The sequence below is a fragment of the Equus caballus genome, chromosome 17, assembly GCF_041296265.1.
Source record: "Equus caballus isolate H_3958 breed thoroughbred chromosome 17, TB-T2T, whole genome shotgun sequence".
NCBI classification, from domain to species: domain Eukaryota; kingdom Metazoa; phylum Chordata; class Mammalia; order Perissodactyla; family Equidae; genus Equus; species Equus caballus.
The window spans coordinates 92042782-92061191 of NC_091700.1; the positions used below are offsets into that span (position 1 = coordinate 92042782).

The 18410-nt window shown below is 40.0% G+C and overlaps 1 protein-coding gene across 1 annotated transcript; it reads right to left on the reverse strand.

Moving 5' to 3' along the window:
• Positions 1-529: 529 nt before the first annotated feature.
• Positions 530-17748, reverse strand: SLC10A2 (solute carrier family 10 member 2). The gene is made up of 6 exons (XM_001493450.4): positions 17260-17748; positions 10561-10679; positions 6332-6420; positions 5151-5326; positions 3284-3441; positions 530-670 (listed from the first exon to the last, which is right to left on the reverse strand). The coding sequence occupies exons 1-6, from the start codon at positions 17634-17636 to the stop codon at positions 543-545; spliced, it is 1047 nt and encodes a 348-aa protein (XP_001493500.1). The 5' UTR covers positions 17637-17748; the 3' UTR covers positions 530-542.
• Positions 17749-18410: the final 662 nt, after the last annotated feature.

An 18410-nucleotide genomic window follows, 5' to 3' on the forward strand; every position in this document is an offset into this window, starting at 1 on the left:
AAGTACAGCAAGTCAGATATCTGCCCATGTTATTACAAAGTTATATAAATAGGTTGCAATGTTTTCAAAATAGTAATTAATATGTCAGTGGAAGACATTCATTTCAATCTTTTTACAATCATAAATATTGGAGAAATTCTTGATCACTTTATAATAATAATTCATTGCATCTATTTTAACATACAAAAAGGTGCTTATCTCTGGGTTATGAGATTCTGGGTAAGAATTCAGTTCAGGAGTTACAAGGCTGTCAGTGTTACCTGTGTCAGGTTTAGTCTGAGCTCTGAGGATATTTTGTTGGGCATATTTCAAAGACAGTACATATATATATATATATAAATATATATAAATATATACATATATAAATATTTATCACATTAAAGATTTGGAGCATAGTCACTTGGTACCAAAACCAGGATATGGATTCAATTAAATTTTCACTTTAACTTTTTCCTGACAAATATCTCATCAAAACAAATAATTTAGTATTATTATAGCTGAAGCATGTTCTTTAGAATTCTTCTTTGTTGTCCACTTGGTATCTATTTTTCATCTGGTTGAAAGCCTTCGTTCACCTTGTGGAGCGATGACTCGGAGACTTTTTCACCATCTTTGCTCTCTGGAAATTCCTCATTGTTTTTTCTAAAGTATTTCTTATATCCAAAATAAACTAGAAGACAATATACAGGAGGTTAGGCAAATTTAAAAATAATTATCTGCAAACTTACTTTGGATAGTGATTATAATTTATGGCTCAAGAGGCAGTTTGCAATTTCTGTAGGCTGGAGGCTACTTAGAGAAAGCAATCATCATTCTTAGTTCCAAGACCACTCATGGTAAGAAGGATGGCTGCTCTTCAGGAAGATGTAGCATACAACTTTAGGGGAAACTTTCTCAGGGCAATCACATGACTTCGTGAAGGCATCAACCTTGCAGGTGGTCCTCACCAATAACAACAGCAGCAAGCATTTATTCCATACCTACCACTTCCCAGTTAATGGGCGAGTCCTCAATAAATATGCTACAAGCTAAGTGCGTTGTCCAGGACCTCGATCTGTGCGGGAGGACTTGAACTGGAATAAGACTGTCTCTCCCTGCCTTCACTCACTCCTTCCCAGTATGGGGGAGCCTTGGCTGCTTGGTAATCAGCCTTCCTCTCTTCCGTGTAGCTGCTAGTCTCTCGTGGCAGAGTGCCCTGCCTGGACAGATGGGCTTGCAAGGGGAGACCTGCAGTGTACATGTGTTTAAGTGTGTTATATGCACGTGTGTGAGGCAGTGGAGAGGAGTGGTATTAACAAGCCCATTTTGCTGCAGTTTTCTTTTACCTCTCAATTGGTTGCAAAGTCAGCAGGGGAAGAGAAGGTATTATTTATGGAACTCTCAAATTCCAATACCTCACACTTAAAATTGGTGTAATAATATTGTCTATCTCATGGGGCAATTGTGAACTTTAAGTGGGATAAAATAGTGAAGTACCTGGCATGGCCCTGACAGAGAAGTAAGTGCTCAGTGAATGGTAACTGTCATTACAATACACAGCTGAGAGAGACAGTGTCCTGCTTCAAAGATCTTTATATGTCAGGATCAATATCTCCTTGAATTAGTCCCTGCACTTCTAACAGTGTTAACTTTGAAGCCACTGAGCTAGTGAATCTGGTAAATTGTGCTTATGGTTAATTAAAATATCTCAGCACTTTTATCATAATTATTTTAATCTGTGATTCCCTCAACTTATGCTTATGCCACTGATTTCATTTAATCAAACTTTTCTTCCTTCCTTTCTTTCTCTTTCTCTTTCCTTCCTTCCTTCCTCCCTTGCTCTCTCCCTCCCTCCCTCCCTCCCTTTCTTCCTTCTTTCCTTCCTTCCTTTCTTTCTTTTCTCTCTCTGTCTCCTTCCCTTGTTCCAAAAAGATTTAGACTTCTACTCCCATCACTAAAATATGTTTCCAGGCATTGCATGTACTTCATAAAGATGCCTTCTCTGTTTTCACTCTTACTGCTAAAACTCTGGGTAAGTATAAGACCAGTGCTGGTGCTCACCTTTGCATTATCCCTTCAACTTATCTATTAATCCCTTCTGAGTTAGTTATTCAACTAGTAAATCTACTTAATGGTACTCTCAACCAGTCCACTTTCTCTGGCTTGTCTAGTTGACATCACTAGCTAAATTATCTGGAGTAATCTCAAGGTACATCAAATTGGGTGTATTCTGTCATACAAGCAAACAGTGTAATTAGGCCATGGACCTCTGTCTCCTGTGTCAGTGATAAATCAGCAGAAGGTTTCCAGCGGATCCAGAGAATTCTCTTCTAGAAAACAACACTCTGCTTTGAGAATGACATCCAAGACAGCAGTGCAGAGAATGATTAACACTCAGAGGCAGGTTGAATACCAACTGGAGCTAAGTAAAAATCAAACCAAACCCAAACAAAACTATCTCAGGCATTTCATAACAACGTTCACAGTGCTGTGTCATTCACCTTCACCATACAATTTCTGTTAAAATGTCACGAAGCTTAAAAAGACAGTTTCTTTATTTAAAAAAAATAAAATTTAAAAATAGAGGTTAAACATCATCTGCCTTTAGAACACAAATTGCAGAGAAAATTTTCAACTGGGTCATGGCCAGCAGGTGGCAGGGGCTGATGGATCAAGGCCATATGCCACATCAGACGAAAATTAAGAATCAGGTTAGTTATCCTAGTACTTGAAATAAAGGACATGGCTGCTTCAATTGTTTCAATTATTTGGGTATTAAGAACGTATACACATACACACATACACATATCTATTTCCAACATAACTTAGCCTGATAAATATCCTTTGCATACCAATTTTCTGATAAATATCCTATACTTACAAAGCATATCAAGACTACATTTTGAAAAAACTGACCACTGCAGGGTTCCTGGAAGCGCGGAGGAAGACACGCAGTACAATGGTCCTCCCAGGTTAATAAGCCTCCCTACTCAGTGGTAGTCCCTAACTACTGAGGAAAAGAAAGTCACTGGAAAGAATTGAGCTCCGTTACTTTTCACCTAAAAATAAGCTTTACTAGAACTTTTTGGTAAAATTACAATCTTTTCATCAGCAGTGGGGAAGTCACAATAATATTATGGGTGGCTTTTTCCACCCATTTATTTTACTGCCAGAGAAGGGAATTTAATTTAATTTATATAATTCACTGACAGAAAAAAGAAATAAAAAAAAATGCCCTATGAGCAAACCCAGGATTTCTCAAAAAAGAACCTCATAATGAAATGTGATTAGCATTCTTCCTTACTTGCTAAGAATATTGCTGCAAAGACGAGCTGGAAAATGCTGTAGATGAGTGGGAATGTAAACACGTAGTTGAGCTCCTCGTAGGTGAACGATAGCTGGACTATGGTGGAGCACAGCTGAGTGTTCTGCATGCCTGTTTCCAGAGCAACTGTTCGGCACCTAAAAGGAATGTTAAGAGAATATATGTTTTTATTGGATTTTGTTTGTTTTGCTTTGTTATTGTATAATATTAAAAGCAGATATAATGAGAACAAGTACATATATATGTGTGTGTGTATATATATATGTGTCTGCTGTTAATGTATATATATTCAATGTATAATTTTATTTATATTGAATAAGTATATAACTTACTAATATATATTATATAATAAATAATAATATTCTTTATTATTAAAAATAAATTCTTTATTATTAGAAATAAATATTCTCTCTCTTTCTCTTTATATAAATAGATAAAATCTTGCTCTAGTCACTTTTTATGGTTGTTTTGATAATGAGGAAATGGATATGAAACTCTATAAAAGTTAAAAAGGCATATGCAAACTAAAGCTGCTGTTGTTTTCTCTTTTTCACATTAAAAAAAATCTGGACATTATAACATCTTTCTGTTCAGAGAGACAAAGAGTACTGACCAGCTTATCTTCCCCCTGAGCAGTGGAATATATCAATATCTATGACATCTATATCTATATGAGTATATACATACATCGAGAGAATATTTATTTATATTATACTTAATATGTTATATAATATTTATTAATAAGTAATATATATTTATTCAGTATAAATAAAATTATGTATTGAATAAATATATATACATTAAAAGCAGATATATACAGAAATAAAAGATACATATATAAGAAAGGAGCAGGTTCCTTTATATTAGCGTCCCACAAATGGCAAAGAGGATTCATTTTGCTCTTTTCAATTATGTCCTTGGTAACAGTGCAGAGCACAGAGAAGGGGCTGAGAAAACACTCAAGACAGAGTATTTGTTATAATTGTTTTATTGTTAAATTGGTTTTGTTTCTCTGATTAAATCTTGATAAAAATCTGTGAGGTAGGCATTACTGCCCCCTTCTACAGATAAGAAAAGTCAGAGAAGGAGGAAGTGCCTGGCCACAGGCCCCACGGTCGCTAAGTGGGAAGCCGAGTGCAAGCCCAAGCAGCCTGACTCACATGTCACACTCTTGCCACTGTCCTGTGCTGCTCGTCTCTTTCCCAGCCTCCTACATACGCCAGCCCCTGCTCTTCTCCCTGCCTACTGAATCAGATGGGCTGGTAGGAGAGGCAATATCTTTTCCAGTACCAAACCCGTAAATGCTAAACCCAGTTCCAACGTGCAGCACCTCTGGATGATGAGTTCATCCTGTTGCTGGCTGGAGAACCTTTGTATACTAGAAGACCAAACTAAGTGCTTTTGTTAAAGTTGCGCTGCTTGGAGAATAAGGATGCAGGACAATGATGGAGCTCAAACTGCCTTCTATGCGGAATGGTCCAGAAGAATTTGAGCAACAGAGAGGCAGGTAGTATTTTCTTTCTGGGAGACTTGCATAAATTAGTCCTTGTAAAAAGGGGAAATCTGATCACAAAGACATGCATAGAAGGAAGGCAATGTGAGGAGACACAGGGAAAAGACGGCCATTGACAAGTAGGGGAGAGAGGCCTGGGGCTGATTCCCCTCACAGCCCTCAGAAGGGACAAACACAGCTGACAGGTTGATTTTGGACTCCACAACTGGAAGAAAATACATTTCTGTTGTTGAAACTACCCGTTTGCGATACTTTGTCACAGCAGCTCTAGCAAACTAATACAACAGTCATTACAAAAGAAAATTCCTGGTCCAGTTTACCAAAACACCATACCTGTGCCAGGGCTGACCAGCTATTCTAGCCAGAAAAAACCCTAGGGAGTAGCCGGCCACAGGAAATATTGTTCCTATAATCCACAGCTTGGGATCGATGATCCAGGCACTTTGGTACAGTATTCCTCCCACCACAGCTATGAGCACAATAAGGATTGCACCTGTGATGGACCCGATCTGGAAGAAAGACACAAGCAGACGCAACCATTGCGATAATGCAGTTACCTCTCTGTGTATTCTTCCCCTGATGGCCGCCATTTGCCCACCAGAAATACTGGTGCTTGTCCCACGTTTTGATTTTTAAGAAAATAGGACTTCCATGCTCAATTAGCCTGAAGAAGATATTTTAGCTTGCAAATTATCTTTGCCTGAGAGGAAGAACCAGAAGCCCTGGCTCCAACATTCAACTCCTGCCGTCTTTCCTTCAGTAAATCCCAAAACCTCTCTGAGTCCTAGTTTCTTCATCTGTAATTGAGGATAAAATCTTGCCCTAGTCACCGTTTATGATTATTATGATAAGAAAATGCATATAAAACCCTACAAAGGTTTAAAAGGCATATGCAAACAAAAGCCATTTTTGTTATTTTTTCCTCCTTTTCACATTGAAAAAGAAATTTAGAGATAACATTTTGTTGTCCAGAGAAACAAAGACCACCAGCTAGCTTATTCTGCCCCCGATCAGTGGAATATGTCTATGTCTATATCATCTATCTCCATCTCCATCTCCATCTCATCTAGCTAGAATATAGTTGGGGAAGGGAATAAATGTTTACTAATTATATATATATATACGTCATCTACCAATTGCCAGGCACTGAACTGGCCATATGGATACAGAGATAAGGAAGATATGATCTATTTTCTAAGACAGCTGTTTAGATGTATTTTATAATACAAACCCAAGTAACAGAGATAAGAGCAAGGTGCTGTGGGAGTTCAGAGTAGGATAAAACCAAGAGGTGACGTGTGAATTGGGTATCTTAAAGGGTGGACAGGAATTTGCCCTGTGGATGTGAAAGGGAAGAGCATTCTAGAAGAGCATGCATGTTTAATAATTTTAAGTCCCCCTAGAAGGAGGTTTCTAACATAATGAGAAAACCAACTTAGGAGATGGAAAGACCTATCATTTCAACTCACAGTGTGAAGCATTTGACCCGGCAGCCTATGGCCCGGGACACTTACCTTAAGTATGATCTTGGCTTTTTGGGGCCATTTGTGATTAACGAACATTCCAATGGAGACAGGAACAACAAGAGCGACCAAAGATGTACCTAAAGATGACATGACAGAAGGGTGATTTCATCAACAGAAAACATAGCACACGAGAGAGGAAAACAGAAAAGTAAGCTGCCTGGAAAAGGCTTACATAGCATTTCAGTCGCTCTTCTTGAAGACACAACACAGAACTGGAACAACATCAAGCTCTCCTTTACCCCCTCCAGTACGTAATTTAGTAGTACCCGTGGAGAACTGATACTAATGAAGATATATGTATCCCTTCCCTAAACCCTGGGTTAATTTTTTAGAGTTCCTTACGCTGCCAATCAATCTCTTTTAGTTTCAGTTTCTCAAAATATTGGCTTATTTGGTCCTTGGATCTTTATATCCTAGGGAAAATACTTTTCAAAGTTTGTGTGTATATGTGTTCTTGGGGTGTACGTAGATGATATTTTACATCTGTCTGTTACTCCACAGTAGTAGAAACTTTTTAAAAAGTTCAGAATTCTCCAGGCATTCTGAAGCTAATGACTTCTGGTTAGGATTGACTTCAGTTAGTCAAATCTACAGTGGAGAGATGAGAGAATGGGTGGAAAAGCACGCTTTAAATTTTCTGCGAGATAATATATTTGGCGACCTCTCAAGTAATTATAATTCTTTGCAGGAACGTGCTCACCCAGCCAGATAAAAGAGTCATACTTTAATTTCACTGTGCCAAATTTACTGCTGTTCTCGTGACATGTGGTTTGTTTCGCCATATTATTTTACACTCATTTGTCCAACAGCTGCTTTTACATAATATAGCACCAACAACTTCTAACTTCTTATGGGCTGTTTCTTTTTCAAACATCCTTTAAAAGTAGTAGGAGAAAGTGGAATTGAATAATGAAATTCTGAGAGTGGATGTTGCTTAGTATTGGAGTAGATTGAATGAGGACTGGAAAAAGGATTCTAGATTCCAGGGCTGTAAATATGAATTTAAAATAAGTATAATAGTGATGAAAACAGAATGTCTTTGTAGGCTTCTGGCCCTCCTGGCAATATAAGGATTGGAAATTACTTTTTCCCAGGAATTACTCCATGGGATTAAGTAACAGCTAAGGATACCAATAGCAGGAAAAAACAAAAAAGGATGGGAGGAGAGAGTAAGGAGAAAATGGTGGAACAGAGGCTATGGAAGAGTTGTTGATAGATGTACTAGAAAGAGCCCCCAGAAAAATCCCCTCTGAGTATCCTAACATTCTACTACTTTGGGAGGAGACTTCCTCCACTGGGTCTGCAGACTCCTTCCTAAATTGTGTAAAGTCTGGAGGCCTTCAGTTAAAACCATCTTGACACAAATTGTACTATGGTACTATGTACTTAAGTCTAGGTACTAATACTGTGCTTGGAATGTAAGCGGGCTTAGGTTTTGTAACATGTTTTTAATGGGTTGGATCTATGACAGTGCAGCCCATCTGCCACATTCAGCCACTCTTGCAGAGTCTTTATCTCCTTGGGGCAGCCCGAAGCTACAGTATAAACACGAAAGCAGGACCATGTGCCAAAATCCGTGGCAGAATTGCGTTTCCTCTCCTGACTGGAAGAGGCCAGATAAAGCTTTTCTGGGACTTGAAGTTGACTGGAAAAGACATTCGTTGCCCTTGGTCACACTCCCGCCTGGAGAGGTGGCTTGTAATTCTCCAGTGAGCGAGAGGTCCCACTCCTCTCTTCCCCCAGCTCGGTTCAATTTTCTTCTCCATCACACGTCTGTGCTTCTGTGTCAAACACCTGTCTATTTAGATGAGAAAGCATCTGCCTACTGTCACACCATTTGAAACCTAACTTGGTCTTTAATCAAGTTTACACAGCAGGTGTAGGAAGAAAGAAAAGTAGAAAGAAAGAAGAGAATGTGATGGTGATGAACAGTCACACAGTGCAACCTGGAGCCAGATGGACTCGGAGCTAAACCTTATTCACAGACGGTGGGAACTGGGCACATCACTGCAGCCCCCGAGCCTTGGGCTCTCCTGGGAGCTGAATAGAATGATGTTTATCTCACAGTGCCGCTGGGAGAATTTGACGATGAAGTGGCTGTAGTTTGTGGTCCTAGACACTAACAAACGTAGGACAGAGAGGGGTGGGAAGAACAACTGGCTGCAGCGTGTTTTCAGTGGTATCAGCCGTGCAGCCTCCTCCTCCTCCATACAGATGTCATCATCTGAAGGGGCTCGGAGGGTGTTTATTGAAGCGTCAGAGCACAGTGAGCACCGTGTGGAAACTCTGCCTAAACTCCTGCCCCACAGAACATAGTGGAGAGCAGACCGCGGGGCTAATTTCAGCTCCCCAGTCATCTTGGACAAAGTAAACATTTGAGCCTTAAACATCCTGTGAAGCAATTGGGTTGTTTGTTTTCTATGTTAAAGGACTAAGAAAACCAATAGCAAGAAGATTAGATGGGAAAATAGGCCTGGGCAAAACAGTGAGTAAGTGGAGTTAATATCTTTGGTAATCAAACTTTCATTTAAATTTTTTTTAACTTTTCCTCTTCTATTCCATTTTCTTTTTTCTTTTCTTTTTGCCCTTTACCTCTTCCATGATGACCTTTTCCTCCATGGAGGTGCTAATTACTCTTTCTCGCTTTTTCTTCCTATTAAAATTTATTTACATTAAAAGATGTGATATATATCATTCACACCATAATTAGAATTACTCAATATTGCCATAGGGCATTTTCCAGAGGAGAATGAATATCAAAAGGAGGATATTTTAAGGCTTAAATTATTTCCTTAAACAGTAAATAATGCAGAATTAATACTCTTCAGTCAGCCGGCAGTTTCTTTGAGAGGCCTACAATGTACACCACTCACACAAACTATATTCTTTAACTATAAGGAAGGTGTCTTCTGAGGGAGCAGACTGAGAGTTAGGCAGCAGGAGGCATATGTAAGTGGTTGTGGAAGGTCCCCTACAACCTGTTTGCAGGACATTATGTCTGATATGAAGGAGTTCCCCAGGGTCAGTAGAAGAACCTTGTACAGGGAAATCCCATACTTGAACAGGGTGTGCCAAGGAGGACTACTTTTTTCTTTTGCTCTAATAGCCATGGTAGAAATAGGAAGGGAGACGAGGCTATCTAAAAATATTGCATGACAGATTGTCCCCAATTAGTGTTCCCAAAGTTTGTTTTAATTCAGTTGTGTGGGCTCTGAACCATGTTTTATCACAGAAACAATCTTTCTTAGAAAAGGAAGGGATTTTAGATGTCATCCAGTCCAGCTTCCAATGCCAACAGGAATTCTTTTTACAAACATCCTGACAAGTTACCATTTAGCTCTTGCTTACATGCTCCCTTCAATGGGACACCCACACCTCTTTGAGACAGCCCATCGGGGAGACATTCATCTCCAAGGTTAGCTGAAAAAGACAGTTTAGCATGTAATGTACCTGATGAATGGTACTGATGTCCTATTTCACCTCCACGTCATTTTTCATGAAGATAATTCTATGGGAACTGCCTGATTTTGGTAGACCAGGAACCATCTTGTCCTTCCTTTGACCCCATGTTACACCACCAACTAAGTTTGTTCTGCCAGAAACAGAAAAAAGCTCCTTTTGGATAGGGGTGAACATCTGGGAGTTAAAATGAGTGGAGACAGAGTCATAACTCCTCGGGTGTGACACACAGCCTGTGCCAGTAAATCAACTTCTGAATCAAGATGTGGCTCTCAGTCGAGTGTTATGAACGGGTGTTTCATCTGATAGTTTCCTATTGCCAGACTCACGATTGCTTACTTGGTGCCCTCTCTTTCAATCACTAGTGGAATGTGCTTTGTATTTCTTCAGTTTGAGTGTCTGGGTGCAAATTCCTGTTCCCATGGACTAGTTGCACTCTGGGTTAAGGAGCAGGTGGAACCTCTCACGCATCAGCAACTTTGGCCTCCTCTGGTCCAGAAGCCTGTGCCAAAGGATCCCTTAAGTGGGCCCCTCTCCCTGGTGATTTCAATAGAGGAACAAAACAGGCTCTCCCATGGGGTCAAGGTTTGGAATTTAGATTCTTCCAACCCTCATTCAAATGAAATACTCATTGGGCATAAACAGCTGCTGGTGCAAGAGGTAAACACCAGCTGGCTCTGAGCCTGGCCTGAGATCAGCTGGGAATAAGCACAGAGTAGGGAGGTAATAGTCAGAAATCTTGCAGAGGAATGACTTACCTATGTTATCATAGGGAATTACGATCGTCCCAGAGTCGACCCACATTTTGGTATAGATATAGAGGCACAGCGGCATCATCCCCAGGGCCAGCAGCGTGGAGCATGTGGTCATGCTGACGCTGAAAGGAAACGGGTAAATTGGGTTTTCTAAGGGAGAATTTGTTTCATTTTTCAATTCATGATTAGAAAGTCCTGCAAAAGACTCTCTCAACTAGCAGCACCCTCCGGTCTGAGGGACAGAAATATGCATGTGCCTGCGTTTGTGCAGGGCCCGGCCTTGGGCAAAATGGTGAGACCTATATTTGGTGTCATCCAATTGTGTCTTGTGCCATCCCTCCCTCCCCACTGGTTCTTAAGAATCAGAGAAGATGTTTAATGACTGTTTAAATTCATTATTCGACAAGGTACAAGGTGCTTGGACATGCCACCCTTTGAACTTCCAGTCAGAGAATAGCACACACATTTCTACCAGCCAGGGCATCAGGGGCTTCACTGTGTCTGTCTGTGTTGGGATGAGGTAGGCCTCCCTGGGCCCTTGGAGGAGAGCACAAGTCCAAGTGAGGAAGCTTCAGTGTCTTTCCCTAAAGCAGTGTCTTTCCCTAAATTATTGCCCCAGTGCGCATAGCTTGAGAAAAGAAGAGAAAGTTGACTTAAAAAACCAAAGAAAACATGCAACCAGGCGTGGATTCTGTTCCTGCTGAGAAATTTACCAAATGTTTGTTCACAAGAACCAGGGTCTGGTACATTCTTCCTGAGAGCATCTGTGTTTTAGGGAATGGACCTGGCTGAGCAAGTGGACTTTGGCTTTCAATATGGAGGGATTAATCTGGAATGATGCTATTTCCTGCCCTGTGACGGTGGATAGAAGAGAAAGTTTTGGATAATGGGTCTTCTTACTTCCATCAAAGTTTCCTGTGCAGAGGGGCAAGTCCTCTGCCCGGGGAACAGTGTTGTTAAATGGCTGGGTCAGACAGTAAAGGCGGACACTGCCTGGGTTGGAAGCAGGTATGGCCACTTCCGACACGACTTTGAGTAATATACTTGACTTCTCTTTGACAGTTTCCTTAACTGTAAAATGAAGATCATAATTGTTGCCACCTAATAGGCTGTGAGGACTGAATGAGCCAACGAGTCCAGTACTTAGAATAATGAAAGGGGCTCATGAAAAGCTAGTTAGTGTTATTATCAATCCAGCCATAGTGTGTATGTGTGTGTGTGAGAGAGAGTGTGTATTGTATTCCAGCATAATACAGTATTAGGAAAACAGAGAAAATATTCTGAAAGGCCCTTTCTTCAACAGCTATAGCATTGAGACTATCAGAGTAGTAATTTCTTAAAGGTGTTATATGTGGACTTGGAGGAAAATGCTAAACTACCTACATCACCCACCTCCTCCCCAAAACAACAGAAACAACCACCCTATACAATGCTAAGGAAAACAGCTGGAGGGGAGGAATTTCATTTCAATGCACCTAACTAAGCACAGTTTTGGCAAAATAAGGAGTGGAGGCATTGTTTATCAGGGAGCTTTACTTCCCTAATTATCCCTTTCTTAAAAACCAGGAATGACTTCGCTTACAATGTGTTTAAAAGATTTAGGAAAAAAATGCTTGTTTTAGTAGAGCTAAAATAGTATAACAATAACCAATCCTGGAGGTGTGCATAAAACTTGTCTAAGAAGTTCAATTTATCATGGTGACAACTTAACACCATTTACATACAAAACAGGATGTGAAGGCAGAGCCCTACACCAGAATAATCAGTTAATGTGTTACAAATAATGCTTTGTCCTACTTACAGTTAAAGTATTAGAATTTGTCAATGCTTCTCCCCTCTCTCCCTTCCTTCCTCACTTTCTACGTTATTCTTTCTTTTTACTTTTTATTTTTTAAAGTAAATGGGAATGGATTTAAAGTTATTCCCATAGTAAAATCACTTTTATTCCAGTGTCTGCAATATGATTTCTAGATTGGAGAGAAGCGGAGGCAGGGTGGAGGAGGGGCAGTATTCATTACCTGGATCATAGTGAAGAGAAGACTGAGAATTTTTTGCTTTAAACCATGAGAACAACTTTTAGAAGAAAGTCTGTTTCTCTCCTTGTTTTTCTTTCAGATTTCCTTGTGAAGGTTTCAATTCTGAGTTATTGCTAATACAATTTATGAAATTGTATCATAGTTTTGAGTTTGGCAAGAACGGTTTCTTAAAGACCGCAAGGCGGGACAAGACGGGAGTTGGAGAAGGAAATGGTTTAGATTTAGCGAGCCATCTTGCCTGGGGTGCGCTGCAGAGGGACAAGAGAATAGGTAAGTGGAAGTCTGTGCCATTTGAACTAATATGAGAACAACATCCAACCACTCAAAATGAGATGAAAAACAATTCACGGGTAAATAATTTGAAGGAACAATGTAGGGGAATAAATTAGCAAAAGAAAAAATCATTTTACATGAAGAAAATCAAGTTTTATCAAGAGCATAGATGTCAACAATGGAAATACTACCATAAATTTATATCGGAATAAGAAAAAATGCAAGAAAAGAAAAAAACAATCTCTTGGCTTATTTTATTTTATTTTTTTAAGAAAGATTAGCCCTGAGCTAACATCTGTTGCCAATCTTTTTTTTCTTCTTCTCCCCAAAGATCTCCAGTACACAGTTGTAGGTCCTTCTGGTTCTGCTCTGTGGGACACCCCCTCGGCATGGCTTGATGAGTGGTGCTAGGTCCTTGCCCAGGATGTGAACTGGTGAAACCCCAGGCCAGCTGGGCGGAGGGAGTGAACTTAACCACTAAGCCATGGGGCCTGCCCCTTCTCTTGGCTTTAATTCTTGGCTTTGGCTCTATTAACCACCAGGGAGATTTTTTTCTTTTCCTTTTTGGAAATAAAAGAAAGCAATCAATGAGAATTCAATGAATGTTGAGGAATTTGGTGAAGTTAGTGATGAGGAATGCAGAAGATTGTAATCATTTTAGAAATGAAACACCAGGTTTGAAAGATCAAAAGAATTGTATATAGGTGGTGCTAGAACGTGGAGGTGTGATAAGTGATAGAAATCGTGTTGAGCAAGAGTTAAGAGTCTGGACAGGGATAAGTGGACAGGTCTGGATTCCAATTCTGACTCTGATGTGTACTGACTCTGTGATCTCTGTCAAGGTTAGGAGCCTTAATTTTATCACCTATGAAAAGCAGAAAATAATAATATTGACCTCAGAGGATTATTCTGAGGATGAAAATGCATGTAGAGTACTTCTTTACGTGGCTTATAGAGTGCCTACTAAATATAACTAGTAAATAAAAACTACACGAGGGAAACAAAGCTTGGTAACTTTGAGGGAGAATAAAGGAGAAGTCAAGTAGTATTGGTTTAGTTCTTAGAGTAGAGAGCAGCTGTGCATTTAAGTGGTAGAAATGGGAGGGATTGCTTAGAATTTGTCATAAGCTAGAGGTCAGGGATTTAGAACAACTGAAATAAGAGGGAACACTGAACTGGAAGATGCAAAATGGAACAACACTTGGCCAAAGAACAAAGGATGTGGTAGGAAAATCCAGAAACTGTTAAATCTAGAAAATAATAAAAGGAGTGTAGAAAGTGCATGGCAGTGAAGGAATTGGGGGAAACCGAGGAAAGCATGCATAAGCAGGGATTCCCCAAAGAAGTAGGAAAATGAGAAGGAAAGCCTTTGTGTGGTATGGCTGAGGCCACTGCAAAGAAAGCAGAGACGTGAAAATAGGGACTCTCTTGGGATAGAGTGACACAGGGAGGTGGGAGTTCTCTGGCGCTGAACCATGGGCCCGGGCCACCAGCGGATTCACCTGAAAACGCCACCTTCATTCTTCCCTGAAACATGTTGTCCATCATGTACCCGCGGCACAGCGAGAACAGGAGAAAATACTTGTGTGCTGATCAGCATCCCACAACAGCTTTCTAGGCTGGAGTGGTCTGAGAAGGAGCTGAAATATCACTTGCTGCTATTTCCATGAGCAAGGATTCAGCGAACAAGGTCTGTTATTTTTATTTTTTTAAGTCACTAGAGATTGTAAAATGCAATGGCTCCCCAGATTTGGAAGAGATGACAGGGTGAGGAAGAGATGATTTGTCTTCTCCCAGGAACCACATCCAGGAAAGTTCAAGCCAGGCGGAGTTGTCGTGCTGGCATTGTGTGTTGTCTGCTCAACTAGGCCAGATGCCTGTTGGGACCAACAATCATGTCTTGGCTGCCATTGCTAGAGTTCAAGTGGGAATGAAGAGGGTAAAGTTCCAAGAGGACAGAATTGAAAATATGAATGGTGGATAGGATTGCATCTAAATTATCCTGAGACTTTAGTTATCCAGTGCTCACTCCGAAGAATAAAAGGCGTTGGAGATCTGTTTCCCGGTAGCTGAGGTGTTACTCTTAATTTGTTATAGAGAAATATTTGAAGTTTTTCCCCTAACATATGCAGCACATAATGTCATCATCATATATAATGGCATAATTAACGATTATGGGTCCTTGTGATAAACATTATTATTATTTGCTCCATTAAAGTACAGCCGTATCTCCTGGGTGATTGTGATGACGGAGCTGTTTGTCTCTAAAAATAAGTGGTGCAGAGGCTGCTGTGCTCTGAGAGTTGTCCTCTGTGCTTTGTCTTCTCTCTTGCGGTCAGGCTTTTGGGGCCACTTGCTGCTGCAGGACACCGGCCTGCCTCTCTCGTAACCCTCCCCACTGCTTGTTTCTCATCCCCTGTGCTGGGAAACAGCACAAGAGAGCTTTAGAATTTAAAAGGAGAGTAAGTAGGTCCTTTGTGAGGAAGGTTTATGAGATTAAGTGGGCTTTATTTTGGGTGTGCAAAGTCCTTTACTGGATCTTGTTTGAGTTATGGATAGGTGAAATTGCCCGAGAGGTGACTATTGGACTGAGAGATGTTGAGGTTATTTGCAAGACAAGGGGGAGCTGTGGAGTGCACACTTTCTAGAATAAAAACTAAAATTTTCAATGCCATGTATCCCATTATTGGGCTTATTCTGACTTGCTGAAGGATTCATATACACTTATTCAGCTGGATGTTTTCCACCAAGGTTTCAAATTCGACTTTTGGTTCTTATTTCTTAATATTTTTATTTTTACTAGAATTGTTACATGAGGTAGACAGGGTTACATAATCGTCTTCTGTTTCAAGAGAAATAAGATTTCCCTAAAACCACAAAGGTGTGACTTGGAGCTTTTAAATTAGGTTTTTATACTTTTAGCTTGCAGAAGGGAATCCATTTCAACAGACAAACGACCCAGTATCACACATATTTTTCTATCTTACAAAATGATTACATGTGTGGCATTATGTTGAGGTATAACACTTTTCTGTTTGGTTGAAAAGTTATAAATATTATGTAAAAGCTGTTTAGTGGAAATCAAAGCCACATATACAATTTATTTCAATCCCCTTGCTTTAGCTGGTGCTAACCTTTAGAGTTCTTACCTCTGTGTTCCTAGTTCCTCACGTCAAACTAAGTTAAAGTCTAAAAAGAACTTATTGCTATATTGTGGTTCACAGATTAACCAAACCTGAACAGCACTTATCATTCTTTGTTCTTTATGAGACTTTCCTTAAAAAAAAGTCTATTGCAAGGAAGATACAGTATTTCCTTATGTGAAAAATATGTAAGGTGAAGCTACATAGTTTGTATGGCTTTTCTAAAGCTTCTGGAGAAATCAGTACCAGCTGAGAGGAGGTGGCAGGCTCCCAATTGCTCACTAGGCACTGGATCAATCTGGAATACTGTTTAACATTTCGTAGTGGTTACATTTCTACACTTTGAGCTTCTCTCTTTTGAGTATAGTAGCTGGTGATTAACAGAGCTGATTGCTTACTGTACAGTATTTAATAAGCACATGTTACATTAACACCTGGCCGGTTTGCAGAAATGCATACCTTTCACAGGAAACGAGGAATTGTGAGGTTAGGAAGAAGACATTTGTCTATTCAACTTGCAGCATTAAAATTCTCAGTCTTGTCACATTAATGCTTCGTCTTATTTCTATTACTTTTTTCCCAGTGCTAGTTCAGACTGGCACAGGATGAATTGGGCAAACATTGCAATTTAGATTACTCTGTGGTAAGCAGAGAAATCATTTTCTGTTTATTTTACAGTAAGGTAAGCATAATTTTTTTTAAAAAAGCTGCCACAGGTTCTTTTTTTTTCTTCTAATGCCAGTAGAAGTGAAGCAAATGTACAAATTCTTCCTTAGATTTTATACCAGGAAAAAGCTTATCCAAAGAACTGGCTGTGTCCATTGTGTCTAGTGTTTATGAACAACTTGATTCATTGCGCTCAGAACTCTTCATCGTCACAAAGAAACATTTTCTTTTTCTTTTTTCTTTTTTTGCTGATACCAACAAGGAAAACTTTCTCGGCAGCAGCTTGTGGCTTGGAAAGGATTTCTTTTTTGAAAAACTTTGAATCTTTTCCCAAAGATAAACAGCAATTATCCAATTCCCTGTTAACTGAGTTAGATTAAAAAACACAAACACAAAGTATAACCCTCAAATTCCAACAGCTAAGCAGCTGTGTAGGAAGGTGAGTGAATGCATTCCTTTTCTTCTGTTTAGTTCTTTAGTCTTATCCCAGATCAACGGCATATCAGATGGACATTCACAATGCATAGGCTTCTGAAAAGATTCATTAAATGTAATTGTGGTATGTGGAAGTTTAGATATCTTACCTCAGGTCCATGTCGCCATCCACCCAATAGGCCAAGATGTTGGAGGAAGTTCCCCCTGGACAGCATCCCATGATGAGCACCACTACAGCTTGGATGGGGAGGATGCCAAAGGCCACTGACAGGATGAATCCTGTGAGGGGCATGATTCCAAACTGACAGAGGAAGCCAATACATATGCCCCACGGCCGCTTTATATGCCCTAGGAATTTCTTGATTTCCACATTGCATCCCATGGAGAACATTACCATAGCCAGGAGGATGGTCAAGACCGTACTGAGGACCACACTTAGAATGGCATTGAAATCTCCGGGAGATACAACACAGGATGCACCATCGCAAACTGTTGCATTGGCCGAACAGCCCGTTGAATTATTCATTGCTTGCTTTGTTGCTCAAATGGTCACAGAAGTCCACAGAAGCACCAGTCCTCCGCTCCTTGCCGGACAAGTAATGCCTAGTCCAACCACGTCAAACTTTTAAACCCTTCCTAAACATGTCACTTGATGTCTCTTTCAAAAGCCACCTCAGAGAAGCAATAAAAAACAGTAAATGCTAGTATGTCAGTTTCAAGACGTAACATTACAACACAGCACAAATGATGAATCATAAAAGTCCTGCCAAATTACTGGTCCAGACAGAGAATTATAATTAATCATTTATTGGCATGATAATGAGCCATGCCATATAAAAAGAGCTGTGTTAATGTTTAATGCTGGGAAAGTTTGTTAAATATTTTCAGTTAAGTGACCCTTAAAATCAACTCAGAATATTACAGAACATTGTAGGGGGTGAGCTGTAGAAAAGCATGTTGCTTACTCATCTCCTTTAAATAGGGGAGATCGGGACCTGAAAAGTCAAGTGCCCTGTGCCAGTTAACTTGCAAAATAGTGTCGCACTCTGAGCTGGAAACCAGACCTCCGATTTCCTCCCCAATAGTTTTCCTACTATACCAATCTGTCTGCTCCTATGGGTCTGTAGTGTTCATAAAGTACGTGTAAATTCGAGAAACTTGTAGGGCCTTGATGCAAACTTATGGGAGAGTGACATTCAGGAAGACAGAATGTTTTCTGTTTTGTCTGATGAGGAGGCGGCTGACTAGGAGAGCCATCCTCAGTTACTTACACACACAATTGTGTATGTGTTACCATAGC

Coding starts and splice junctions, on each gene's coding strand:
- SLC10A2 (XM_001493450.4), bottom strand. CDS start 17,636: ATGAATAATTCAACGGGCTGTTCGGCCAATGCAACAGTTTGCGATGGT. Junction 10,680..17,259: donor GATGGCGACATGGACCTGAG/GTAAGATATCTA, acceptor GTTTCCTTTCAG/CGTCAGCATGACCACATGCT. Junction 5,327..6,331: donor AAGCCAAGATCATACTTAAG/GTAAGTGTCCCG, acceptor TCTTTCTTCCAG/ATCGGGTCCATCACAGGTGC.